The sequence below is a fragment of the Ahaetulla prasina genome, chromosome 8 (genome assembly GCF_028640845.1).
Source record: "Ahaetulla prasina isolate Xishuangbanna chromosome 8, ASM2864084v1, whole genome shotgun sequence".
Classification (NCBI taxonomy): Eukaryota; Metazoa; Chordata; class Lepidosauria; order Squamata; family Colubridae; genus Ahaetulla; species Ahaetulla prasina.
This window is the reverse complement of record NC_080546.1, coordinates 80594634-80622358: the sequence shown is the minus strand read 5'-3', so window position 1 is coordinate 80622358 and position 27725 is coordinate 80594634. Positions and strand designations below refer to the sequence as shown.

At 44.0% G+C, this 27725-nt stretch overlaps 2 protein-coding genes across 6 annotated transcripts; both read left to right on the top strand.

Annotated features, from left to right (window-relative positions):
• Positions 1–263: 263 nt before the first annotated feature.
• SLC10A4 (solute carrier family 10 member 4) lies at positions 264–16416 on the top strand. Its single transcript, XM_058193543.1, has 3 exons — positions 264–1238; positions 5641–5851; positions 15669–16416. Exons 1-3 carry the CDS (start codon positions 745–747, stop codon positions 16188–16190), a joined length of 1227 nt encoding a protein of 408 aa, XP_058049526.1. The 5' UTR covers positions 264–744; the 3' UTR covers positions 16191–16416.
• Positions 16417–17509: 1093 nt separating this feature from the next.
• Positions 17510–26782, top strand: ZAR1 (zygote arrest 1). Of its 5 annotated transcripts, XM_058193539.1 has the most exons (5): positions 17510–18770; positions 20950–21042; positions 22203–22277; positions 23713–23837; positions 26000–26782. In XM_058193539.1, the coding sequence occupies exons 1-5, from the start codon at positions 17892–17894 to the stop codon at positions 26031–26033; spliced, it is 1206 nt and encodes a 401-aa protein (XP_058049522.1). In that variant the 5' UTR covers positions 17510–17891; the 3' UTR covers positions 26034–26782. The 5 variants fall into 5 exon arrangements, with proteins under 5 accessions (XP_058049522.1, XP_058049523.1, XP_058049525.1 ...); XM_058193540.1 differs by lacking the exon at positions 23713–23837; XM_058193542.1 differs by lacking the exon at positions 23713–23837 and having other exon boundaries at positions 22203–22308; positions 26000–26134.
• The last annotated feature ends 943 nt before the right edge of the window (positions 26783–27725 follow it).

Sequence of the window (27725 nt, the reverse complement as noted above, 5' to 3'; positions counted from 1 at the left end):
ATTGTCCTCCCTGTTTGTTTCCCAGTTTCTTCCCTAAGCATTTTTTGAGTAATTTCTAGTCTTCCCTTCTCCTCCCAGCAATTGTGCTTTCAACAACTCCGAGTGCCGCCCCCCCCCCACCCTCACGTCCTTTCCCCATTAATTTTCTCTTGGTATGAGGCACTTTTTTATTTTTATTTTTAATGAAAACCGTTTCAAGTTAGGTATCGGACACGGTCGCGCTTCGTCGCCATTAAAACCCTGAAGTTGGGGGGTTATTATTTTATTTCATATATATATATATTTGCTTCAATAAAGACGGTTCTTTTCCACGCGGCTTTGGCTTTCTTTCCCTCAGAAAGGCGCGAGGGGGGCAGGCCTGGCTCCTTATCGGAGGTGCGCAGGGGAAATCCACCCCTCAGACGGCGGAGTCGGGGGCTGGGCGGACGGGCGGGCGGGCGGGCGGCGTCCGACCGACGGCCTTCTCGGGGGCGCGCCCGTTGGAGAAGAGCAACGGCGGCGGCCGCCAGGGAAGCGAGAGGCGCGGCGCTGAGGCGACGGACGGAGCGGGTCCGGGTCTCCCGCAGCTTCACCTCGGAGGGATTCGCCAGCCGTCCGACTCCGGTGGCTCCTTCCCCGGGCGCTTCGCCTCCAGTTTTCCGCGCTCTCCGTCTTACCGCGGATTGGCAAAAGGCGCCCGCCCGCCCGCCCGTCTGTCTCTTCACACCGCTCAACGAGGCGGACGCGCCCACGGAAAAACCCGCCATGGACAGCTCCGCCGCGCCAGAGAACCTCACGGCCGCTTGGCGTCTGCTGGAGCCTTTGGCTAGGAACGCGACGCCGGACCCCAGCACCGGTGCCGGCTCGGTTATTCCTTCGGCGGCTGAGGCGGCGTCTGCGGCGGCTGAGGCGCTGGGCTTGTTGTCCCCTGGGGAAGGCGGCGTCGAGGCTCCCTTCTGGGACGGGCGTCTGAACCACGGGCTGAGCGTCTTCGTGGGGCTGGCGCTGTGCGTGGCCATGCTGGGCCTGGGCTGCACGGTGGAGCTGAGCCAGCTGGGCGCGCAGCTGAGGCGGCCGCTGGGCTTGTGGCTGTCGCTGCTCTGCCAGTTCGGGCTGATGCCCCTCCTGGCTTTCCTGCTGGCCCTCATCTTCGCCCTCGACGAAGTGGCCGCCGTGGCCGTCCTGCTCTGCGGCTGCTGCCCCGGAGGGAACCTCTCCAACCTCATGTCCCTCCTGGTCGACGGAGACATGAACCTCAGGTAGGGCGGGCCGGGAGAACCGGGGAGGAGGTGAGTGGGGGGGGGGAGAAACCGTTGCGGAGGGCGGCTTGGGTTGTTTTTTTTTAAAGTTTTTATTTTTTCACAACCAACAAACAAATTTTTGTTTATATAATTATATTGATATATTGACCATCATTTGTGTTGTAAATGTTGTACCTTGATGAAGGTATCTTTTCTTTTATGTACACTGAGAGCATATGCACCAAGACAAATTCCTTGTGTGTCCAATCACATTTGGCCAATAAATTCTATTCTATTCTATTCTATTCTATTCTATTCTATTCTATTCTATTATTCTATTCTTGATGAACATATCTTCTCTTTTATGTACACTGAGAGCATATGCACCAAGACAAATTCCTTGTGTGTCCAATCACACTTGGCCAATAAATTCTATTCTATTCTATTCTATTCTATTCTATTATTCTATTCTTGATGAACATATCTTCTCTTTTATGTACACTGAGAGCATATGCACCAAGACAAATTCCTTGTGTGTCCAATCACACTTGGCCAATAAAAAATTCTATTCTATTCAAAGAATGACATCAATATTGTATTGACATCAATACAATTGAACGTGTCCAGATATATTTTACAAGAAGAGTTCTCCACTCCTCTGAATACAGCAAAATACCTTATGCCACCAGGCTTGAAATCTTGAATTTAGAAAACTTAGAACTCCGCCGCCTTCGACGGGACCTGAGTTTAGCTCATAGAATCATCTGCTACAATGTCCTTCCTGTTGAAGACTACTTCAGCTTCAATCGCAACAATACATGAGCACACAATAGATTTAAGCTTAATGTGAATCGCTCCAATCCTGATTGCAGAAAATATGACGTCAGTAACAGAGTTGTTAATACTTGGAATACACTACCTGACACTGTGGTCTCTTCTCAAAATCCCCAAAGCTTTAACCAAAAACTGTCTACCATTGACCTCACCCCATTCCTAAGAGGTCTGTAAGGGGCGTGCATAAGAGCACAAACGTGCCTACCGTTCCTGTCCTATTGTTTCCTTTCGTTATATCCAATTAATATAGTTATTACATACTTATGCTTATATATATGCTTATATATTGTTTAGTTATTTCATGCTTATGCTTATATATACTGTGTGACAAAATAAATAAATAAAAAAGAAAAGAAAAAAAAGAAAAAAAACCACTCTCATCAATTACAATGTGCTGAAGAGGTGTTTACATAGCTTCTTGTGCAATCTCAAAGTAAACATCTCTTTCATACATATATCTTGTATTATCTTTTCTAACATAATCTAACCAGTGGTAAAATAAATCCCGTATTTTATAATACTGCTTATCTTCTTGATCTCTAATTTTGAATGTCAATTTACTCATCTCTGCACATTCCACCATCTTCCTAATTATTTCGTCTTGCAAAGATAATTTCTCATTTTTCCAATTTTTGGCAAACACAATCCTGGCTGCTGTAAGGATATTCACAATCAAGTATTTTACACCTCTAGTATACATCTCGGGAATAATTCCCAAGAGAAAGACTTCTGGCTTAAAATCTATATGTTTTTTTAATCATTCTTTCCAACCAGGTGTGTATTTTAGTCCAGTTTCTTTTCGCTGCAACGCATGTCCACCACGTACGGTAGTATGATCCGGGTATCTGATGACACTTCCAGCATTTTTCAGATTTATCTTTGAACATTCTGGCAATTCTTGCCAGGGGTAGGTGCCACCTGTAAAACATCTTATACAAATTCTCTTTATATGCTGTAGACATTGTCATTTTATAATTATACATCCATAATTTGCTTGTTGCCCGTCGCACCCAACGGCAGCCAGACATGCCACAGGTGTGACACTCGCTCTAGCCCAGCCTAAGGGTTGCCCGGCTGCTAAAACGAAGACCAGGGTCTTGCTAAGGGATTGGGGGGGGACAGTAGTGACATTGGATACAGGTAGTCCTCGACTTACAACACTTCATTTAGTGACCGTTCAAAAGTTACGACAGCACTGGGGATGCATGACTCCGTTTTTTTTCACCCTTACAACCTTCCTGGCGTCCCCGTGATCACAGCGATCAAAATTCACGTGCTGGGCTACCGGTTCAGACTTAACGACCGTTGCAATGTTCCCGGGGGTCATGGGATCCCCTTTGGCGACCTTCTGACCAGCCGAGTTTTTGGGGGGGGGGCATTTATATATATATTTATATATATTTAGGTCTTTGGTTATTCGGGTTTTCTCCCACGTAAAATTGGAAGTGTCTTGGCGACGTTTCGACGAAGTCTCATTCGTCATCTTCAGGCTTCAGCTTCGTCTTCTGGACGAAGCTGAAGCCTGAAGATGACGAATGAGACTTCGTCGAAACGTCGCCAAGACAATTCCAATTTTACGTGGGAGAAAACCCGAATAACCAAAGACCTACATACAAACACCCGCGAAAACCTCAGAAAACTTATATATATTTATATATATATATATTTATTTATATAAGTCAGCAGGGAAGCCCGAGTCACTTAGCAATCAGGTGACTTAACTTATCAGCTGCAGGGATTCGCTCAACAGCTAAGGCAAGGGAGGTCATCAAATGGAGTAAAACTCACCTACCAAATGTCTCGCTTAACGGCAGAAATGTTGGGCTCCACTGTGGTCTTTTAAGTTGAGGGCTAGCTGTACAGCTACGTTTCGACGTTACAACGGGACTGAAAAGGGTGACTTGTGGCCGTTTTTTTCACACTTACGACCGGGGCACCATCCCTGTGGTCATGTGATTTATATTCGGATGCTTCGTATTTGTGACGGGTGCAGTGACCCTAACAGGGTCACGTGATCACTTTTTGCGACCGCCTGACGAGCAAAGTCAATGGGGAAGCCAGATTCACTTAACAACCGTGTTATTTAGCAACTTCGGTGATTCACTTAAACGAACGTGCGGACAAAAGTCGTAAAATGGGGCAACACTCACTTAAAACAAATTTCTCACTTAAGAACATAATTTTGGGGCTCAATTGTGGTCGTAAACTACCTGCAAATGCCTTTCCCACATTTTTCAGAGGGGAAATTTGGGAATGGGATGCCTGGGTACCGGGAGTTTGGGGTAAGAACTGTCTGTCCTAACGAGGGAATGCTTCTTTCACAAGGACTTTCCCCAGATTGGGAAATATATCATCTGTTGAATACCAGGAGTGTCCTGCCAAATATTGCCCAGAACTTGATGGATTTGGGTTTTGCAGACTTTATTCTTGGCCCTGAACAAATGAAGTATTTAGTGAAAGTGGGGGGGGGGTTGAGTAAGGAAGGAGATGCCCCGAATATATCCCAATATAGATAAGAAATCTCTCTTTTATTATCTATTTTTTGTGAATTGATAAGCTTATGCTCATTTCTCTTTTCTCTCTCTCTCTGTTGAAATGTTTTCCCTGTGTCCTTTCTGACGGGTTGCATTTTGCAAATGTGCTGTTATTGCTCTCATCTTATTTCATCCTTTTTGGATGGGAAAACTAGGATTGAAATATCTTGAATCTTAAATGATTAAAAAAAAAAAAGGTTGAGAGACTTCCAGTGTGATTTGGAACGGTCAACCACAGACCTACCAGCTGAAAAATAATGTTTTCAGAGCTGGTTGAGGGGGAGGTGAGAAGACAATTTTTTTTCTAGAGAACAGGAGTAGGAAAAAGCGAGAACTGGAAGCAGAGACAAGTGTCCTTCCGTAAGAACCTTCACCAGAGAGATACAATAGGGCGAGAGACAATTCTGCAAATATTAAGAACTGTTTTTGAGCAAAATAAGTTTCTTCCTCCACCCCCACTCCAAAGGCTGCCTCCTTTCTTTCGGTGGGCATTAGGTGGCATAGAGGCAGTGGTGGGATTCAGCCAGTTCGTGGCTATTTGGGAGAACCGGTGGTTAACTTTCTAAGGAGTTCGGAGAACCGGCTGTTGGAAGAAATCTTATTTTGTTTTTTTCCACTTTACCAGGCTAATCCTGTAAGGCAGGCAGGAAGATAACATTCTGGTGGTATTTCTAGACTAATCTTTATTGCCCTGCTTACAGAAGCGGCCTCTCTGGTTAATCCTTATTACATTGTGACAGCTAAGGCGAAGCGCCCGTCGACGTGAATGCTGTTGAGTTGACCATGCCCACATGGTCATATGACCACCGAGCCACGCCTACCCAGCTGGTCATTAGAGTATAGAACCGGTTGTTAAATTATTTGAATCCCATCACTGCATAGAGGGTACACAGAAAAAGAGCTTGAGTCCTGCACTACTAGTTAAATGCAGCTCCCTCTTGCCAGTGAGAGTAACTGGACCCTTCAGGAAAAGCGGAGGAAGAGAAGAGAGAAGATTTCAGGATGCTGCTTATCGCGACCCAATGGTGTCTTCTTTCTTTCCTTCCTGACAGCATCATCATGACGGCATCCTCCACCTTGCTTGCTTTGATCCTGATGCCTCTTTGTCTGTGGATCTATAGCCGGGCTTGGATCAACACCCCATTAGTGCGCCTGTTGCCCCTGGGGGCTGTCACCCTGACCTTGTGCAGTACCCTGCTCCCCATTGGCCTTGGGGTTTTCATCCGCTACAGATACACAAGAGTGGCGGACATTCTTGTCAAGGTAAGCCTATATATCCTCCACTCCTCTGCTCGCAACAAAATACTTTATGCCACCAGATTTGAAATTCTGGGTTTAGAAAATTTAGAACTACGCCGCCTTCGGTATGACCTGAGCATAGCTCATAAAATCATCTGCTACAATGTCCTACCTGTTGAAGACTACTTCAGGTTCAACCACAACAGTACACGAGCACACAATAGATACAAACTCAAGGCAAACCGCTCCAAACTCGACTGCGGAAAATATGACTTGAGTAACAGAGTTGTTAATGCCTGGAATGCACTACCAGACTCTGTGGTCTCATCCCCAAATCCCCAAAATTTTAAACTGAGTCTGTCTACTGTTGACCTCACCCCATTCCTAAGAGGTCTGTAAGGGGCGTGCATAAGCGCAACAGCGTGCCTGCCGTCCCTGTCCTAATGTTCCCTTTAATTGTATTCATTTTATGTATTCAATTCATGCTTATATATATTATCTAATATGTACTCGACAATATATATATATATGTTGTTGTTGTTAGTTGCGAAGTCATGTCCGACCCATCGCGGCCCCATGGACAACGTTCCTCCAGGCCTTCCTATCCTCTACCATCCTCTGGAGTCCATTTAAGCTCACGGTAGGTAGGTAGGTAGGTAGATAGAGATATAAATATATATCTATATATCTATATATATTTATATCTATCTATTTATCTATCTATCTATACACACATATACATGTATATACGCACTATATATATATGTATTTATATAATGTATATGTATGTGTATACACACATATATACACACACTAATATAAACACACACATATGCACACACATATACACACACACACACGCATGTGTGTGTGTGTGTGTGTGTGTGTGTGTGTGTGTGTCTTAGGTTTGAATTGTGGAGTCCTTGGTGCACTTTGCTTGCAGGTGTTTCATTACCTGACTAGGTAACATTAGTGTAGCATTGATGCTATCTAATTGGGCAATGAAATGCCTGCAAGCAAACAACCAAGGTTTCTGGAGCATCAAGGAGACCAGAGACCTGTCCTTACCTGGTGCAAGAAAATGTTTCTGACCCCTCTATTTGAGTAAGTAAAGAAACCTCCTCATCTTGTACATCCCACCTGTCAAAAATCTTTATCAGCCACTCAACAGATAAAGGGAGAATTTCAGTATCTCGTTTGTTGGATTTACTGAAGGGAAGAAACTTTAATTACAGAATCCTAGAAATTGGATCTTTTAGCCACTATTTATCAGTGAGTTTATTAAGGTGGTGCCTCTTTGATTCTCTTTCTAAAATGCTCTTCATGGGAGAGGATGCCCCCACCCCTCATACCAAATAATTTAGCTTGGTAAGATGAGTTTCTGATCTCATCATGTCAACTTCCAGGAATTACTGTTATTTTCAAGCTTGGAATTTTCTTTCAAAAATATCCACTCTTCTTCTTAGGTATCAATGTCAGACTGACTGATCTAATATCCCTGAATCCTCTTACATTTTTGAAGTTAGGTACAACAGGTAACCTTCCCCAATCACCTGGTATTTCCCCCAAGATTTTATAAAGATAATATATAAAGTTCAGAAGATCATCAATGCACTTGGAGTACTGCATCCAGTTTTGGTTGTCATCATACCAAAACGATGTTGAGACTCTGGAAAGAGTGCAGAGAAGAGCAACAAAGATGATTCGAGGGCTGGAGGCTAAAACATATGAAGAATGGTTGCAGGAACTGGATATGTCTAGGGCTAGTGAAAAGAACTAGGGGTGACATGATAACAGTCTTCCAATACTTGAGGGGCTGTCACAAAGAAGAGGGAATCGACCAATTTTCCAAAGTCCCTGAAGGCAGGACAAGTAGTAATGGGTTTCTATTATTATTATATTAGAGAAAGATTATTAAAGATTATTAAAGAGAGATCCAACCCAGAAATTTCCTGATAGAACTAATGAGCCACGGTGGTGCAGCGGTTAGAGTGCAGTACTGTAGGCTACTTCTGCTGACTGCCGGCTATTTGGCAGATCGAATCTCACCAGGCTCAAGGGTGACTCAGCCTTCCATCCTTCCAAGGTTAGTAAAATGAGGACCCAGATTGTTGGGGACAAGACGCTGACTCTGTAACCCGCTTAGAGAAGATTTTAGAGCACAGTGAAGTGGTATATAAGTCTAAGTGCTATTGCTAATCAGTGGTCTAGCTTGCCTCGAGAAGTGTCTGCTCCATCGCTGGAGATTTTAAAGAAGAGATTGAGCAACCATTTGTGTGGAATGGCATAGAGTTTGGGCTAGAAGACCTCCAAGGTCCCTTCGAAACCTGTTAATTCTACGTTCTGTGTTCTCTCAGCACCACAGAATGCAATTCACTGGTCTCAGTGGCTTAAACACGTTGAAAATATATTCTTTTCCCTGACCGTGTTTCTGTTAACTTAGGACTTCAAATGTGTCATTTCATCTTGTTCCTTATAACTGCATGGTAGAACAGTCTTTCAGGAGAAAACAGCCAAAATAAGAGTTAAATATTTCTGTGTTTGTTGTTAAATGTCAGGGGGTTGCAGTTATCACTGAACACTCTTTGTTCTTTCATTTATTCAGAAAACATAGTCCTTTTTGCTTTCCTGACACCTCTTACTTATTTGTATTTACTTAATAGCCTGTCCTCCCTTCCATGTCCTACCAGCGTCCTTTTAATTTTCAGCTTGTCGTCAAGTTTTTTGTAGTCATAATGGTGGCTTATTTTTCCCAATTAGTGTTGTTCCTTTGAATTGCTTTAGTCCTATCATTTTTAAAGGCACCCCCATTTCCCATTAGGTTCTCATGCCACGGGAATCCTTCATTTTGAAATTATTAAAAGCTGTGTTGTGTCTCGCCCAATCTCACCACAGCCGGAGTCTGCTTATCTGCTTTCGAACGCTGAAGAATGTCCTAGCATGCCTCCCGGCCCCAGCCCTGGCTCCATGCCCAGACAGGCTGAGGAGGGGGCATCTCCCGGCCCCAGCCCTGGCTACATGCCCAGACAGGCTGAAGAAGAGCAAGTATCTCCAGCCCCCAGCTCTGGCTCCATGCCCAGGCAAACGGAGCAACTAGACCCCTCCCCCTCCCCCACAGCATGTGAGCCTGAGGGAGGTCAATTACCAACAGCTGCCGACTGGAGTGACCCTCGCTTCAGAAGAATTGATAGGCGGCGGCGTCAGAAGGAAGGGAGGGGCAGGCCTGGGTAAGTGCTGAGTCATGGAGCCACACCCCATGGCCTATATAAAGGATCTGCTTTCTGGCATTCTCTGAGTCAGGCAAAGTCTAAACATATCTTGCTGAAGTCACTTTCTGGTCTCCTGCCTGCCTTGAGAACTTTGCTAGGACTTTGGCAGAGCTGCAGAGGCACCCCTGATTCGGATTTCCCTGACCCGGCCGTCAGCGGAGGAGTGGGACACGACAAGCTGATTGCTTGAAGGTCCAGGATATGCATTTGAATATACTCGGGTTTAGTTTTCATTAAATTCTAGAATTCCAGAATTACATAGTCGTTTCCCTGTGACATTTCCGGAACTTCCACTTTACTCTTCCCTACTGATTAATATCAAACCAAAGACTTCAGTTTCTCCTGTGCCTTGCTTTGCTTTCTGAAGCATACAGTTGTTAGCAAGCCACATTCAGAATCACCTGCAGAGCTCATGTTTAGCTGAGTGCATCTCCCAGCAGATGTCAAGGTAATTAAAGACCTTGAGTTACAAATTGATTTTGGAAAGCATTTATCTTCTGCCTGATGGAGTGATTGACAGTAAACATCAGCCCTTATTAGTCTTGTTTGTCTACTTATTTTAAGCCAGGAATTCTCAAAGTATAATCAAATTATTTCCTTAGGAATTAGGATGGCCTTTTGTCCTTCAAACAATTGTAACCCAGTTGCTAAATTTGAGTCATTAAAATGATCTGTTTTCAGTCAGTCCAGTTTTTCTTTTACCAAGACCTAAAGTTCTTATCTATTTATCTGTTTATCATCTATCTAATCTATCATCTTATCTATCTGTCTATCATCTATCTATCTAATCTACCATTCTATCTCTCCCTCTCTCTCCCTCTCTCTCTCTCTCACCTGAGGCCAAGACAAGAGTGAATGGATGGAAACTCATTTTATAAAGAGATCCAATATGGAATTAAGGAGAAATTTCCTGACAGCGAGAACAATTAATCAGTGGAAGAGCTTGCCTCCAAAAGTTGTGGGCGTGCCATCTCTGAAAGTTTTCAAGAAAAGATTGGACAACCATTTGTCTGGGGTGGTATAAGGACTCCTGCCTTGGGCAGTGGGTTGGATTCGAAGGCCCCCAAGGTCCCTTGTAGATTCTATGATTCGTTTTCAAGGGGCCTTGTGAAAAGAAAACAAAGGCAATAAACTTTAGGAGTGGACTTTCAAAGTTTTTATTCAATGGTAACACGTCCCAGTACAGTCACTCTTCTCCTCCTAAACAATGGATATCTGAAATTGGGGTTTTTACCCCCAACCTGTGACAGGATCTGATTTAATGATTTTGAAATCATGTTTACCAGGCTTTGACAAAATTTACTCTTCCCAGTCCTTAGAACTCATCTTGATCCTGGAGTCTTTTCATTCAGAAAGTGCAAATCATGGTCCCTGAAACCAATTTTCTCTTGTTAGTACAATTTCTTTAGCTACAAGAAAATCATTTGCTGCATTTTTTGGTTCCCTCCCAAATCTTTTAATATGAATCCAAAGGTTAGATGAAAATTATAATCTCAACTGCCAGCTCTTGAGTTTCCTCCTTAAAACCGCAAAAGTCTAGTTGCAGGTGCTCCTGGCAAGCTTGTTTATTTTGAGGATAATTTAGAGCAGGAGTGTCAAACTCAAGGCGCGAGGGTTGCAGGTCGTCACAGCTGAAAACGGAGTTCGCGAGGGCTGTGGGCGGCACTCCCAAACTCAATTTTTGCTGGCAAAAGGTTGCAGGAGGCTGTCCCAGCGGAAAACAAGAGCTCGGGAGCCCATTTTCGCTGGCACAACGCTCAGGCCACCACAGGCGCCCGACACAAGTGACGTTGAGCTGGCCACACCCACCCCGGCACCCCAAGGTCAAACACAATCCTGATGTGGCCCCTAATGTCATCGAGTCTGATACCCCTGATTTAGAGGAATAGGAAGGGATAATACTGAATTTGGAATTTATTGATAGCAAACAACTTATTTTAAAATCTAACGAATCCAGTTCATGGTTTCTGTTTATTTTTGTTTCTTACCTCAATATCTCATCCCCCCCACCCCCAAATACGCTCCTATTTACCAGTTAACAATCCTTTTACCTTAAAATACTTTCAAACTCACAAGAGAAAATTACACAAAAAACATCAGTAAAAAACAAATTTCCCTCCTTTCCTTCTAACTGGATTCGATGCGCTTCTTTGAGACCTGACTCATGCTCATCTCATACCCACTTATAGGAAATCAGATGGTTCTTCTGCATTTAATGCATTTAGGCTGAGATTTCCTGCTGTTCTTTGTTCAAGAGGAATGTAATGTTAATTATGGAGCATTAATCAGGGACAAAAATTTGAATTCTGCCAGCAAGCATCCAGATTCATCAAGGGCATGGAAGGTTGTGTAATTAACTTTATCTCATTAATTAGCAGTTGCTGAGAAACATGAGGACTATAACGTACTATTTATGGTCTGGCTGAGGTTTGAACAGATATTTCTAATGTATAGTAGAGCAAAATGTAGTGTAGATCCAGACCCAATATTACAAGTAAGAATGGAATTCTTTGGGAGGGGAATTGTTCCTCTTCCCATTCGTACCTAAGAAAGTCAGAGCAGAGGCGCAGCAATGCTATATAAAGAATGTAGCATGTGTAAGAATTCTCTTCCAGCTTAAAATAAGATTCGTACAACATTCCTTATGACATTCTAAACCAACTGGTACCATTGAAGTCAAGAAAGAATACAAGAACCAAAGAAGTTTCAATAATACACGGTCTATTTATTGGCCAAAGTATACTTTGGTAATGTTACTGCTGCGTGCTAGTGATAGTAATCATTATATTGCCATCAATAAATGTGCTGCTTTATAAAGTTTTGCATCGCTGGATAGTTATTGTATGCCATGATCCAACTTGTAATAAAATATATTTGGAATGAAGAATTCTTCCAGTGAGCTTTGCCTCTTTTCTTTCCCTTTTTAAAAAACAGGACTACACTTAAGATAACCATTGGCTGTTTTCATTCCACTAAGTCTCTGTATTACTAATAATAACTATGTTCTCCTGAAACACCAATATTTACCCAATGAATATTTGCGCAGAAACTCTGCCTGTGTCAAAGTTAAGCCTTCAACTGAAATAACCCATTGAAGTACTTGGGAGACCCTGTTCTCTAATGCAGGGGTCTCCAACCTTGGCAACTTTAAGCCTGGTGGACTTCAACTCCCAGAATTCCCCAGCTAGCAAAGTTGGCTGGGAGAATTTTGGGAGTTGAAGTCCTCCAGGCTTAAAGTTGTCAGGGTTGGAGACCCCTGCTCTATTGTATCTGTGTGTCTGTGTGTTTCTCTAGTCTCTCTCTGTGTGTGTTTTTAAAGGAAAGAGGCAAATGCTCACTGGAAGAATTCTTCATTCCAAATATATCTACAGCATCTCTTCCCACTTATGACTATAACCATGTTGCTTGTATCTTTCAGTTATATTGTTTTTATTTGTTTCCTAGTACAATTTGATAGCTTATTAGTAACCTTGACTACCACTAAGTGTTGTATCTTTTTATTCTTGATGAATGTATTTTATTCTCCTTATGTACACTGAGAGCATATGCACCTAAGACAAATTCCTTGTGTGTCCAATCGTACTTGGCCAATATAGGATTCGATATTTTATTACAAGTTGGATCATGTCATACAATAACCATCCAGAGGTACAAAACTCTACTGATGGTCAGAAAATGATAAGGCTGTTTTTTGGGGTTTTTTTGAGTGATTTCTGGACAAGTCCATCGGTTTGAAACAATGTCATCTCTTTCCTTTCTCCTGCGCCATCACGGAGAAGGAAGCTTCCAGAAAACAGATGCGTAACTTAAAAGAAAGAGACCTAATGTTTTAATGATGACAAAATACTTTCTCGCACTAGAGAACAGGGTCTTCCAAGTAATGGGTTATTCAGTTGAAGGCTTATTTTTGTCACAGGCAGAGTTTCTATGCCAGGGGTGTCAAACTTGTGTCGTCATGTGACCTATCACAACTTTTCCCCTTTCGCTAAACCGGGCATGGGTGTGGCCAGTGTGTGACGCATCCGGCCCACGGGCTGCAAGTTTGACACTCCTGTTCTATGCAAATATTCATTGGATAAGTATTGGTGCTACGGGAGAACATAGGTATTATTAGCACTACAGAGACTTAGGGGAATGAAAACAGGCACTTATCTAAGTGTAATCTTCAAATGGAAAATTAGAGACATTAATGGAAAAAAAATAGTCTTAATGGAGAGGAATTTCAAAGTTACAGATTGAGAAACTATGGCATAAAACCAAATTAAAATAAATATAGGAAATCTATTCCTTTCAGGAGCACTTGGATTTGTTCAACTTAATCTCATGTCTCTAAACCAGGGGTCTCCAACCTTGGCAACTTTAAGCCTGGAGGACTTCAACTCCCAGAATAAGCTTTGCTGGCTGGGGAATTCTGGGAGTTGAAGTCCTGCAGGCTTAAAGTTGCCAAAGTTGGAGACCCCTGCTCTAAACAACTTTGGCCAGAAAAAAAGTAAGATTCTGATCTAAATTTGGAGGGGGAAAAAAGAGGATTTTTTTGAGGAAGAACTAGTGGCCCAAACACATTCAAGCATCCTATCCTATAGGTTACAATGAATCCACAGCTCCAGCATCTGTGAAAAAAATCCATGAAGCCTCTATAGTTCTCCACCAGCGATATAAAGGGAGGGGATGTTTCACAACCTTATTTGCTGGTGTCAGGTTCTGCATTTCACAGAACAGCTCCCTGAGATGATTTTCATCGAACCCAGTGGAAGCATTTTCCTTTTCTGTCACTGTCACAATGTAAGCTTCCCAGAGAGCTCAAAGTTAAACCTGCCTGTGTTTGCTTCTAAATTTATCCTATTGCCACGTTACGCATTTGCCAGGATGCTCCATGGCCCGTAATTCTTGGAAAACCAAATCTCGGGGCTCAGTGGGCCCCAACTGATAGAGGATCTGGGAAGTTGGCCATTCCAAGATGTTATCATGATGGCCTTGACCATAAAGTTTGGAGCATCGGCAATAATACCCAGCAACAAATTCAGAAAATCCCTCAGATTCAGTAAATGTTGCAATCGTTTCTCAGAACTGACTCCATACACCTATGGGAAACCGATGATGCCAACCATTGCAACCTGATCAGATAGATAAGATCTGCCCATGACAAAAGAGGCATTTTTGCCTCTCTTAATTGTAGATCACTTTTCCAAGTTCAGAAAACCAGATCCAGAGTGTTTCCTGTTTAGTGAACGGGAGCAGATATTGCTTGATTGCTCCTGAACGGAAGCCCTCAGTATGAGTGTTGAATAGAACCACTACTGAAAATAAAAGAATACGCTGGCAAGCAAAGTTCTCCAGCAACCACAAGGGCTGATGGATAGAACAAATTGATCCTTAATTGGGCCAATTGGAGCCCTACAACAACACAGATTGTTCACAAAGAGGAGACATATTCCTTTATCCTGTGGAAAACACTAGATTCTTACCAGAATGTTTTGACCCAGCTCAGTGGTGGGTTGTCCCCGGTTTGGACCGATTCTATAGAACCAGTAGTAAAACCAGTGGGAGGCTCCGCCCACCTCCCCGGATGTCATCATAAGCGATCTGTGCATGTGCGCAATCCCGTTGCGAACTGGTAGTAAAGGCAAGTAGAACCCACCCCGACCCAACTTCATTTTTCTTCTTTAGCTGAACTCCTGCACTCAGATGGATGCTCCACTCGGAGGACATGTCCTCAATGCATTTGGGGCACCTATGGATGAGTTAACCAACGGCCTCAAATTATGCAGACAGCAAAATTAAAAAGAGACATGAATTCTTGATTTCTCTGACTACCAGAAGACTATTACCTGGGTGACCTTAGTTTTATCACTTGACCACTCTGGCTCTCATACACACCTACACATAACAGTCAATGGGGGCCGAGTTGGAAAAATAATGTTAGTGAAAACGTAGTGAATGGCAAGCAAATTCCATGTTAGGAAACATTGGGAAAAAGCCTGTAAATAAATCTGACGTTCTAAAATGACTTTTTAGATTTTTCTAGTGCAACTATGTCCTTGTGACATTTTAAAAGGGTAGAGCTGGAAAAAGGACAGGAAGGGGCAAACAGATTATTACAAGGCTAAAATATTGTCCTTACAGCAAGAAACCCCACTGGGGTTTTTTAAACTTAGAAATGAGAATTAAGAGGAACACAAATGAAGTATTTTCTCACTTTACCTCAATATTAGAATCTGGGGTGGTTTAATGAAATTAAAAGGTTTCTGGAACCAAACACAATTAATGTACCTCTAAAATCATTTCTCTTGGCTGCCATTATCAATTATTGGGGTGGGTGGGTTATGTCTTTCCTTCTCTTTTTCTGAAAGTTGCCAGGACATTTTAAGCAGTCTGATTCTGATCGATACAACTAAAACACAGCTGTATACAGTAGGTAGTCCTTGACTTAATTGAGCCAGGGGTTATGGTCATAAGTTAAGCATATCACCAAGTGACTTGTGCCCAATTTTACAAACTTTTTTTTTACAGCCAGCCAATACATGCACCAAATGCAACCCGATTTAATTTTCATCCCATTCTTTCTTTCCTAGATCTCTTTGTGGTCTCTCCTGGTGACTCTGGTGATACTTTTCATTCTCACTGGCACCATGCTGGGTCCTGAACTTCTGGCTACTATTCCTGCCACCGTATATGTAGTAGCTGTGCTGATGCCCTTGGCGGGTTACGGCTGTGGCTACGGCATAGCGACCTTATTTCGCTTGCCCCCGCACAGCAAGCGGACGGTGTCCTTGGAAACTGGCTGTCAGAACGTCCAGCTCTGTACCGCTATTCTCAAGCTGAGCTTCCCCCCACAGTTCATTGGGAGCATGTATATGTTTCCTTTACTCTACGCCCTCTTTCAATCCGCTGAAGCCGGGCTGTTCGTACTGGCTTACAAGATCTACGGAAAGGATCTGTACAAGCAAGAGCCTCTCGGAGGAGATCACGAAGAAGAGACAGATGTTTCTTACAAGAAACTGAAGGAAGAAGAAATCCCAGAAATGTCTTACGGCACAGTAACTGCTGGGGATCGTGGCCCGGTGGTTATGGAGCCCACGCAGACGGTCCTCTAGAGGAAGGGAAGGTCTTTTTTTTTTTAAAGAACATCCTGTGTTGAAATAAACTGGTCAGCCAAGTAGGAGAAGCAACAGGGATCCTGAGCATTTGTTGTTATGTTGGTTTTCTCACTGTGCTGGGAAGTGATTGTTTTCACAAACTGCACAACTGTACAAATCTCTTCAACTTGTTCTCAGAAAATGATGCCATCATCACATCAGCACACCAGAAAAGGAAAAAGAACAGGAGGGGGGGGGAGGGAGGGAGAGACTGAGACAGACAGACAGACAGACAGACAACATATTGATGAATGTATTTGATAACTGTAAATCTTGGGCATCCACTGCATTTGCTGTTTTAAAAAAACAAGTTGTGTACTTTGTGTATTATTCAGCTTCTACATTGGAAAGATTGAAGTAAAGCTGTGTGTGCTTATGACTGATTAAATTACTTGCAAATATGATAAGCCATTAAGGAATTTATCTGAGACTCATCTACAGTTCAGAACGACTTCTTCCATAGGAAGTAGAAGACCCTCCTAGACAATGAAAATTATAAGTTTTCCTACTGGGATTAATTCTTCATGACAGATATTCAGGAGAGGAAAACTGATTCGAGGCAATCTTGTTTAAACAAATGAAAAAACAAACACTGGTTCTTATTTTAACTGCAACAGCTGTCCAAGACCTCCATCTGAGTTCTCCTAGCTTGGGTTTATTTTGAATGCATTCTAGAGGAGCTAGGATGGGGGAAGAGAGGTCCTCCAGACTATCAAAGAGGTAGCAAAATTAGTCTGCTGAACTTGGGGATTTTTAAGAAATTCCAAACATGCCTGCCTGCTCGGAAACAATTCTGTTGTTTCAAATCACTACGGTTTAAAAGGATTCAGGGTATAATAACCAAACAGCAGCTTAATATCTCCAAAACATTTCTATTACTGTTATTAATAATTTTAAATTTGCAGCAAAATGACAATCAAATATAAGGGATCTCTGCAAAAATCCATGCTACAGCACACACACATACACACAATCACTGACTGAACGAATCCTAAGTAACACCCAGGATACTTAGTATCCTTGCACATAGTTAGCATATCTAGTTGTCACTGATTCAAAGCTAGCTCCCTCCATTTGTAGCCACACCTGATCCACACGGACTTGATAAAAAATGAACTCGGTGCAATTTCTTTCTTCCGCATAAATGCATCGGAGAACTGCAGCCTTTCTCCCTTTTTAATCCATGCTTGCCTAAAGATGATTAATTGAGACTCCTCATTAACCTATTGAATTTCCTATTAACTAACGGTATCCCAAAACAGATCTGACAACTGGATCCTGGGCGCGTTTTGCCCCAAAACGCCCAACTTTTCACTTGTCTTTCCCGAAGCGAGGATTCCCAGCAAAGCGGCCCTCTCAACAGATTAAACCCCGTTTAAACTAGGTTAAGGTTGGGTGGTTATTGTTTTTTTTTGAAACGCAGCCGACGCGCAATGGGATGGGCCCAAGCCTCTCTCTACGTGTACGGGCATTAAACCAGGATATCGTGGCTCTCCTCCCCACGCGCAGCTGCTGCTTCGCTTCCCTTCCCTCCCCAAAGCAGCGGCCAGGTGAGCCGAGTTGTCTCGTTTGCGCGGCGCGCCGAGCGCAGCCTCCCAGGCCCGCCCCGCGGGAGATTTAAACGCGCCTTCGGGCGAAAGGGCCCATCCTCCGGCCGCGATGGCGACTTTGATGGACGAGGCCATGGAGAGCTACGCTTATCCCGCGTACAACCCTTATTCCTACCGCTACCAGCCGCCCAAGAGCAAAGGAGGGCAGGGCGCCTGGCGGCACCACCACTATCACCAGCAGCAGCAGCAGCAGCAGCAACGCAGCACCAGCAGCGGTTACTTCTCCGGCTACAGCGAAGCGGTGGCGGCGGCCGCGGCGGCCGAATACTTCGACAACTACCAGCGGGCGCAGCTGAAGGCCATCCTCTCGCAGGTCAACCCCAACCTGACGCCCCGGCTGCGCAAGGCCAACACCAAGGAGGTGGGAGTCCAGGTCAACCCGCGGCAGGACGCCTCGGTCCAGTGCTCGCTCGGGCCGCGGCCGCTGTTCTTTCGCGCCCGGGCCCGCGGCGGAGGAGGAGGAGGAGGAGGAGGCGGCGTCGAGCAGGAACAAGGCTGCCCGGTTAGCGGCGGCGCCGCGCGGCACGTGCGCTTCCCCCGGACCATCGCCGTCTACTCGCCGGTGGCTTCCCGACGCCTCACCACTTTCGTGCCAGAAGCCGAGCCGTCGACGCCGCTCGCCGCTCGGCCCCCGGGCCTCGAGGGGGAGATTGGCGCCGCCGCCGCCGCCGCCTGGCGCAAAGCCGAAGAGAGCGACGCCGAGGCCCGGGAGGGGAAGAAGTCGGCCTCGGTCCCCGACGGGGCGGGAGGTTCGCCGTCGAAGCCCCAAGCCGGCAGCGCGGCCGTGAAGGAGAAGGAGAAGGAGGAGGTGGAAGAAGAGGAGAAGGAGGAAAAGGAGGAAAAGTGGAAAGGCGAAGGCGGGAAAGCCGCCACCCCGCAACTGGCTCGGGAGGAAGGCGGGCCGAACAAGGCCCGTATGCGCTTCCAGGTGGGGTTCCTCGACGGCCCCGGTTGTCCGACGAGGAGACCACCAAGCCCCACGTCTCCCCGTAACCCCAGCAGGCCTGCTTAGCTACGCCGCGCCTCAGGCACCCGCGTTCCCCCGGCAGGGCGTGGTCAAAAAGGCCAGACGGTGCGGACTCCCCTCAAAAACCCGGGTGGAAGTCGACTCGGGCCGTCGCGGCCGCCCCGCTCGGTTGTTGTTTTTTCCCCCCTCCACCGCGTATGGCGGCCGCCCCGCTTGCCCGAAGCCGCCTCTGTGTAGAGAGAGACTTAGACTGGGGTGGGGAGCCGCTTCATTTCCCTCAAACACGGAACGGGAGATTCCCGACGACCAAGTTTAGGCCGCCCTGGTTTTTTTTTTTTGTTTTTTTTTTTTGGGTCCTTTAAGAAGTTGGCTTAAAATCCAAAACCGTTGACCTGTTGAGGGGATTGACGCGAAAGAAAGGGCGGGAAGGTCGAGAGGGACTTCTTCCCTCTGGCTGAGGAAGGATAAGCCAAGACTGCCTTTCTTAACTACTTTTTTTTTTTTAAAGGTATTTTTTAAAAGAAATTTAAAAGCATTTGAAATCCTTTAAAAAAAATGCTTTGAGAGGAAAACCAGGATAAGGATTCAGACTCAACGAACGGGTTGGCTGTTTCAGACAATAATGTTTCAGACCTTAAAACACTAGAAGGTCTCATATTCTAGTCCAGGGGTCTCCAACCTTGGTCCCTTTAAGACTTGTGGACTTCAACTCCCAGAGTTCCTCAGCCAGCTTTGCTGGCTGAGGACTCTGGGAGTTGAAGTCCACAAGTCTTAAAGGGACCAAAGTTGGAGACTCCTGTTCTAGTCAGCAACCCGTGGCTCTGGAGCCGCATGTGGCTCTTTCATCCCTCTGCTGCGGCTCTCTGTTGCCAGTCAGCACCACAATTTTGAGAGGAGCTTCCAATTAGGGGAAGGGGGAAAGCACAGACACACCAGGAGGAGACTTTATGGCAAGGGGCAGGTTTTCCAGTCCAGGGGGTCTCCAACCTTGGCAACTTTAAGACTTGTGGACTTCAACTCCCAGAGTCCCTCAGCCAGTATTCCAGTCGGCTCCACAATTGATAGGGCTTTCGGTTAGGCCAGGTAGAGTTAAAAGGACGCCACGCTAGGAGGAGACTTTATGATGGGGCAACCGGACTTCGAGTTGACTCCAGAGTTGAAGGGGGGGAGGCTTCCGGTTAGGACCTTTGTGGCTCTTTGAGAGTTTTAAGGTTGCCGACCCCTGTTCTAGCGGTAGTGGAATCCCTGGTGCTGTTCACACCTTACGAACTAAGTTTAGCAGACTTCCTGGTTTATTTCTATGGCTCTGGCTGGGTTTGCATATCAGAGTAAGCCATGATTTGTTTCCTAGGTGGCGATTTGTGAATCCAGCCAGTGTAGTTTGTACAGTTGCTCATGACATATTCAGTTAAAGCTTGACAATCTGAAGCAAACTTAAAAGAATTACTAACTGAAATAGTTGGTTAAGACCCTTGCAGCATCCCCACAGTCATGTGGGTGTGATCTGAACACTTGGCTCACATTTTCGGCAGTTGTGGTTTCCTAGAGTCACATGATTATCATTTGCCAACCTCCCAGCAAGCTTCCGACACACAAAATCTATGAAGCTGGCAGGATAGGTTGCAAGTCATAGTTATGTGATGTCTCACTTAGCAACTGCTCTGCTTAACAACAAATTTTCCAGTCCCAATCGCCTTAAGTTGAAGGCTGCCTCTTCAGTCCTCTTCAGAATGACCGTCTTGTTCTGTCTTGGCAACTTTGATGTCTGGACTTCAACTCCCATAATTCTGGTGGAGGAATTCTAGGAACTGAAGTTCACGCCTCTTAAAATGGCCCAGACTGAAGAGCATTGCTGTGTTAGGTGGTTCCTTTGGTTTATTGCATTTGGTGTTTTTTTTAGTGAACGCTGCACAGAACCCTATTATGAGTTGGGCAGCCCTAAAAATCCAGTAAATAAAAAAATGAATACAGTATAAACCTGCTTAAGAACTGCAAAAAAAAAACACTGTCTGGGATTTGAAAGAGTTCCAGTCCAAGGATCTTACCAGGTCATTGGGTTGTGGAAAGATGTAGGATGAATGTAGGGGAGGACTTACAGTAGTAGTCTTTTTTTAACCTCTTTTTTTAACCTGTTTTCTAGTTCCTGGAGCAGAAGTATGGCTATTACCACTGCAAGGATTGCAATATTCGATGGGAGAGTGCCTACGTCTGGTGCGTACAAGGCACGAACAAGGTAGGCGTTCTCAACTACAATCAGTTGGGTTAGTATTGGGCTTCAGGGTTTAGTGATGCGGTGTAGATCGGAGGTCTCCAATCTCTAGGTTGCAGCCTGTTATGGGACCGTGACCCATAGCAGGCTGGACTGCTGAAGCAGCGGGGAAGTGTGTGTAAGCTTTATTTGCACACGCGTGGAATTTAGGTTGGGGGTGTGAAGCCATTTCCCACACACACACACACTGCCGAAACTGCTGGTGGTCCATAGAACCAAAAAGGTTGGGGACCCATGGTGTAGACCAGTGGTCACCAACTGGTAGTCCGGGGAACACTGGTGGTCCGCGAGAAAATTTTGGTAGTCCGCAGAAAAAGTATTTGCATTTTTTATATTGCACTAAATCAGGGGTCCTCAGACTATGGCCCCTGGGCCAGATATGTGCAATTAACGTTTATGTTGCTGCAGAGAGTCTCTTCCTTTGGGGTCTTTTCGTGTGGGTCGGAGGGCGACAGAATTCTGACTTGGGGTCTGCTTCAGCCTCCTGGTGTGGGGCTTTGGGCAAAGGCTGGAGGGAAGTGCCGCTGGTGGCAAGGAGTTGGAGGGCCTTGTTCCAGTGGGACTGCATCATGGCCTGGAACTGGCTGACCATCTCAGCCCGCTGAGCCTCCAGGCGCCAGTACCTGGCCTTTTACTCTCGCAGGTCTTCCCTCTGCTTGGAAAGCCTATCCTCATAGTCCTCAGTGAGGTGCTTCTGCTGAGCCTCCTTCTCGGTCACATCCAATTTGAACTAAGCCAGCTGTTTTGCCAACTCTTTCTCGTGGTGGCTGTTTAGCTCCAACAACTGCTTCCTATTGGGGCCCTAAGGAGCCCGGATGGGAAAGTAAGGAGTGGCTGGGAAGGGAGGGGTGAGTAGAAGCTGGCGAGGTGCCCCTCGATATGAGTGACATTGAGTTGGCCCTGCCCACCCAGTCACATGACCACCTAGCCACACCCACCCATCTTGTCATTAGGCAGATCATATTAGTGGTCCGTGGGATTTAAAATTATGAATTTAGTGGTCCCTGAGGTCTGAAAGGTTGGTGACCCCTAGTGTAGACAAGAAGCTTCCTGACGTTCCAGTAGCAACTTTGGCTGGCATCTTTAGAGGAAAGGTTACCTTAATGTTCTCTTTCTTTCCGCAGGTTTACTTTAGGCAGTTCTGCCGAACTTGCCAGAAGTCTTACAACCCGTACCGGGTGGAGAATATTACCTGCCAAGTAAGCAGAGCCTTTTAGGACATCATTTAAGGTAGAAGGCCCATTGGGTTCCACGGCATGAGCTTAAGTCTGCATGGTTCCTCTCATTAGTTAAAACCAAAGGTATTAGAATCCTTTCCTTTCAACCAGGCCTCTGAAATGAAACAAAGTAGGAAGGATGCTAGTGAGGAAATTTAGCAGTAAGTTTTTGCTCCCAAAAGCAGCTGTTCTGATGTTAAAAATAAATTCTTAATCTCGCCATGTGATGTTCCTTAATTCCATTAAATGTATGTCTGCAGATAAAAAAAAAAATCAGCTGCCCTAAAATTAAGATCCATTTTGATCGCTACGTTTAGTTTGCTTGACTGCAGACGGAACTGCTTTGCTCCTCCTTTTCGGGATTTTATTACTTCCCAATCAAGCCCTGAGATTCCCTAGTAATCTCTCACCCAGCCCTGAGATTCCCTAGTAATCTCTCATCTGGTTTTAACATAACATAACATAACAACAGAGTTGGAAGGGACCTTGGAGGCCTTCTAGTCCAACCCCCTGCCTAGGCAGGAACCCTACACCATCTCAGTCAGATGGTTATCCAACATTTTCTTAAAAATTTCCAGTGTTGGAGCATTCACAACTTCTGCAGGCAAGTCGTTCCACTTATTAATTGTTCTAACTGTCAGGAAATTTCTCCTTAGTTCTTTTATCCTACTTAATTTTGGGAAATGAGTCAAGACAGGCTGATTGCTCCCAAGCACTGCACTTATTGGTGGAGTCAGCTGACTGAATCTACCAATTTTTTTTTTTTATTTGCATTTATATCCCGCCCTTCTCCGAAGACTCAGGGCGGCTTACACTATGTCAGGCAACAGTCTTCATCCATTTGTATATTATATACAAAGTCAACTTATTGCCCCCCAACAATCTGGGTCCTCATTTTACCTACCTTATAAAGGATGGAAGGCTGAGTCAACCTTGGGCCTGGTGGGACTTGAACCTGCAATATTGCAAGCAGTTGCTGTTAATAACAGGCTGCATTAGCCTGTTGAGCCACCAGAGGCCCATTAATGGATTGGCAGGTGATTCTAATTGGTGGATTCAGAAATCTGTAAAATAAAATACTGGTAGATTCTGGGTGTGTTTTTCACACCCAGAAACAGGAAAATGTTTTTCAACTTAGAAATATTTTCACTTTGAAGGTGTATGAATTTTTTGCTCTGTAAAGTACATTTGTCTCAAAGTATATGCTCATGTATGATAAACCATCTCATTTGGTGGAACCAAGCGGAAAAGTATAATTTTATTCTGAAAATATTTTTGGTATTGATTTCAGGTGATATTATTTATTTTTATTTTTATTAATTTATTTATTTATTTCGTCAAATACATATTAAATAATATATAAAGGTAAAGGTAAAGGTTCCCCTCACACATACGTGCTAGTTGTTGCCGACTCTAGGGGGCGCTGTTCATCTCCATTTCAAAGCCGAAGAGCCAGCGCTGTCCGAAGACGTCTCCGTGGTCATGTGGCCGGCATGACTCAACGCCAGAGGCGCACGGAACGCTGTTACCTTCCCACCAAAGGTGGTCCCTATTTTTTCTACTTGCATTTTTATGTGCTTTCGAAACTGCTAGGTTGGCAGAAGCTGGGACAAGTAACGGGAGCTTACTCCATTACACAGCAGCACTAGGGATTCAAACCGCTGAGCTGATGACCTTTCGATCGACAAGCTCAACGTCCTAGCCCCTGAGCCACTTAAATAATATATACAATATATTCATTTTATGTTTTCAATTTATGCTTGTTAATAATATATACAAGCATAAATTAAAAACATAAAATGAATACAACTTAAGAACATTAGGACAGGAACGGTAGGCACTCTGGTGCTTTTATGCACACCCCTTAGTTCATATTAGTTCATAGAAATTATGTTTTCAATGAATTGGGAATCGATCAGTGGTGGATTCAGAAATCTGTAAAATAAAATACTGGTAGATTCTGGGTGTGTTTTTCACACCCAGAAACAGGAAAATGTTTTTCAACTTAGAAATATTTTCACTTTGAAGGTGTATGAATTTTTTGCTCTGTAAAGTACATTTGTCTCAAAGTATATGCTCATGTATGATAAACCATCTCATTTGGTGGAACCAAGCGGAAAAGTATAATTTTATTCTGAAAATATTTTTGGTATTGATTTCAGGTGATATTATTTATTTTTATTTTTATTTATTTATTTATTTATTTCGTCAAATACATATTAAATAATATATAAAGGTAAAAGTAAAGGTTCCCCTCACACATACGTGCTAGTTGTTGCCGACTCTAGGGGGCGCTGCTCATCTCCATTTCAAAGCCAAAGAGCCAGCGCTGTCTGAAGACGTCTCTGTGGTCATGTGGCCGGCATGACTCAACGCCAGAGGCGCACGGAACGCTGTTACCTTTCCAACAAAGGTGGTCCCTATTTTTTCTACTTGGCATTTTTACGTGTTTTCGAAACTGCTAGGTTGGCAGAAGCTGGGACAAGTAACGGGAGCTTACTCCATTACACAGCAGCACTAGGGATTCAAACCGCTGAGCTGCTGACCTTTCGATCGACAAGCTCAACGTCCTAGCCCCTGAGCCACTTAAATAATATATACAATATATTCATTTTATGTTTTCAATTTATGCTTGTTAATAATATATACAAGCATAAATTAAAAACATAAAATGAATACAACTAAAGAACATTAGGACAGGAACGGTAGGCACTCTGGTGCTCTTATGCACACCCCTTAGTTCATATTAGTTCATAGAAATTATGTTTTCAATGAATTGGGAATCGATCAGTGGTGGGATTCAGTTTTTTTTAACTACCGGTTCTGTGGGCTTGGCTTGGTGGGCGTGGCAGGGGAAGGATACTGCAAAATCCCCATTTCCTCCAGATCAGCTGGGACTCAGGCAGAGAATAGATGGGGGTGGGGCCAGTCTGAGGTGGTATCTACTGGTTCTCCAGAACTGGTCAGAACCTGCCGAATACCACCTCTGGAATGGATAAATTAATATATTCCCAGTTAACCTAGTTTTTTAGACTGGTGGTATGAACTGAACAACTGAAAAGGGTGTGTATAGATTTTAATATGGGGATTTTGAGCATTAGCATATTGGATACTTCATAACTTTCCCACATAATAAAATTGAGGTAGATAGTCAAGTCAGACTTCCTTTGCAGGAATTCTTGAATATAGGAAGCACGTAGTTTAATGCTCTTTTCCATATCAGTTCGTTCTTTATACTGCCATATCCTTGACATATAAAGGCTTCCCTCTTGTTAGGCCATTTGAGAGTAGCGAGAAATTTTGAGCTTTGTAATAACCATCTAGATGAGTGTTTCTCAGCTTCAACAATTTCCAGATGTGTGGATGTCAACTCCCAAGTTTCCCCAGCCAGCATTCTAGGTGTCGACATCCATACATCTTAAAGTAGCTGAGGTTGAAGAATTTAGATCACCAGAACATTTACCACTTTCTTGGAGCAGATGTTCCAATACTACTACTACTGCTACTACTACCATCACCACCACCACAACCACCAAAAATAATAATATGCAGTTTTAGTCATCCCACTTGCAACCGAACAGTAGGCATAAGTACAGAAAAACTGACCTTAGTTGTATTTGTCCCTAGTCTTGTGGAATTCATATACAGATCCAAGTCGTTTTTATTTTCAGTTACCCTATTGCTTTTTTGTGTGTCAATTTCAGAGCTGCAAGCAAACCAGATGTTCCTGCCCCGTAAAACAGCGCCATGTGGATCCCAAGAGACCTCATCGTCAAGATCTTTGCGGAAGATGTAAAGGCAAACGGCTTTCGTGCGATACCACCTTTAGTTTCAAATATATTATTTAAGGGAAGGACACGGTCAAATTGTGCCGAGCAGAAATTTTTGCTTGGAAGTAGGAGGCTGCCAGGAGTGGGAAGCCGAAATACAAATCAGGATGGAACCAAACTCTACCTCTTTTTGTTATCATTGCGTTAAGGAGCAGGGGAATCTGCTCGTTGTATTCTGACAAACTAAATTTTATTTTGGTATGGCAGAAGCAGTCAGAGCAAGCTCAGTCTTCGTTGTGCTTAAGTGGGAAGGAAACGGTCTTCTTAATTTCTTCACAGGAGAAGCTGCTCTAGACAGAGAATGCACTGTGAGTCAACCTCAGGCTAAATATGCACCTGTTACGATAATGTTTCACAGTGACAATGGCCAAGGCAGGCAAGCAAACCTTATGGAAAAAGTATTAATTGTGATAGCACACACTGTCGAAAGAACTCGAGTGGGATGGAAAAAGCAATTACAAATTGCCAGAATTCAGAAGTTGTACTGCAGCACTGTGTTGTCTTCCAGCTGAGTAAAATGACGTTAATTGTTTGGGTGCCAGGTTTCATAGGCATTATTATGGATGTGGATAGATGGGAGCATGATCTCAGCAGCACACCTGTGAAACTTTTTTTTTTTTTTGTTGGTCAGTAATAATGCATCATCTGAAGTTTAGAAATAAGATTTCCTTTGCCCAAATCAATATGGTAATTTCATTATTTTCTTGAGCATTTTCTCCAATAAAGTGACTGTGATTATAATTGTGAGTTATTTCTACTTTGCTTCCCTCCCCTTTGCTTAATGCTTATATGCGTGCCAGACCTAAATAAATCATTTTAAGTTTAAATAAGTCATTTAAAACTTCCATATAATATCACTGATTCCTTTGCTATAAAACTGTGAATAATGGTTCGTATAAGCATTCTGTTAGTTGGAATGGACAACTAATCAGTTTTTGGTTTCTAGGAATGCTCAATTTAAGCATGAGCAGAGGTGGTAGATTATTAGTTAGTAATAAGGCTTCTGATTGACTGAATTCTTTTGTGATTCGGATTAGTTGTAAAATGTTTATTTGTGGAGTCCATGCTAGGCCAAGAAAAAGAAACTGGAACCAGTTTATAAGAACTGAAGATCCGCTGCTTAAGAAAGTTATTCTGAAATAACGAAGATGGTGTTCAGACTGTGTTAGAATAATTTAAGCGCAATAGAAAATGGGCAGTGTCTCTCCCAGGAAACATTTTTGATTTTGAGAAAGCAACCAAAGGGTTCCACTAGGAGCTATCTGGGAAGACTTGAGACTTGTGTATCCTAATGAAACAGAGCTTGGACTTTCTGAAGTTTTTGGCCATGGAGAACCACATCTACGCAAGCAACAGGTGTTGCATCTGGTGGGGCCTTCGGCTGACCACTTTTGTCTGAAAAATTTTAAGGTGTCTGGACAACTCCCAGAATTCTCCAGCCATCCATGTCTGGGAGTTGAGGTCTAGATATCTAAGTTGCTAAGGTTGAGAAACACTAGTTTAAGGTATACATTAATTGACATGATATAATCCAGTTATTGCTAGCTGAAAGGATCATCTTTCCTGTTTACTCTAGACCAGGGGTCTCCAAACTTGGCAA

Excerpts from the sequence above, each read along its gene's own strand:
- SLC10A4 (XM_058193543.1), top strand. The coding sequence starts at position 745 with ATGGACAGCTCCGCCGCGCCAGAGAACCTCACGGCCGCTTGGCGTCTG. Across the intron at positions 1,239-5,640 it reads GACGGAGACATGAACCTCAG|CATCATCATGACGGCATCCT; the intron begins GTAGGGCGGGCC and ends CCTTCCTGACAG. Across the intron at positions 5,852-15,668 it reads TGGCGGACATTCTTGTCAAG|ATCTCTTTGTGGTCTCTCCT; the intron begins GTAAGCCTATAT and ends TTTCTTTCCTAG.
- ZAR1 (XM_058193537.1), top strand. The coding sequence starts at position 17,892 with ATGGCGACTTTGATGGACGAGGCCATGGAGAGCTACGCTTATCCCGCG. Across the intron at positions 18,771-20,949 it reads AGGCCCGTATGCGCTTCCAG|TTCCTGGAGCAGAAGTATGG; the intron begins GTGGGGTTCCTC and ends CCTGTTTTCTAG. Across the intron at positions 22,278-23,712 it reads TGGAGAATATTACCTGCCAA|GGGGCGCTGTTCATCTCCAT; the intron begins GTAAGCAGAGCC and ends TGCCGACTCTAG.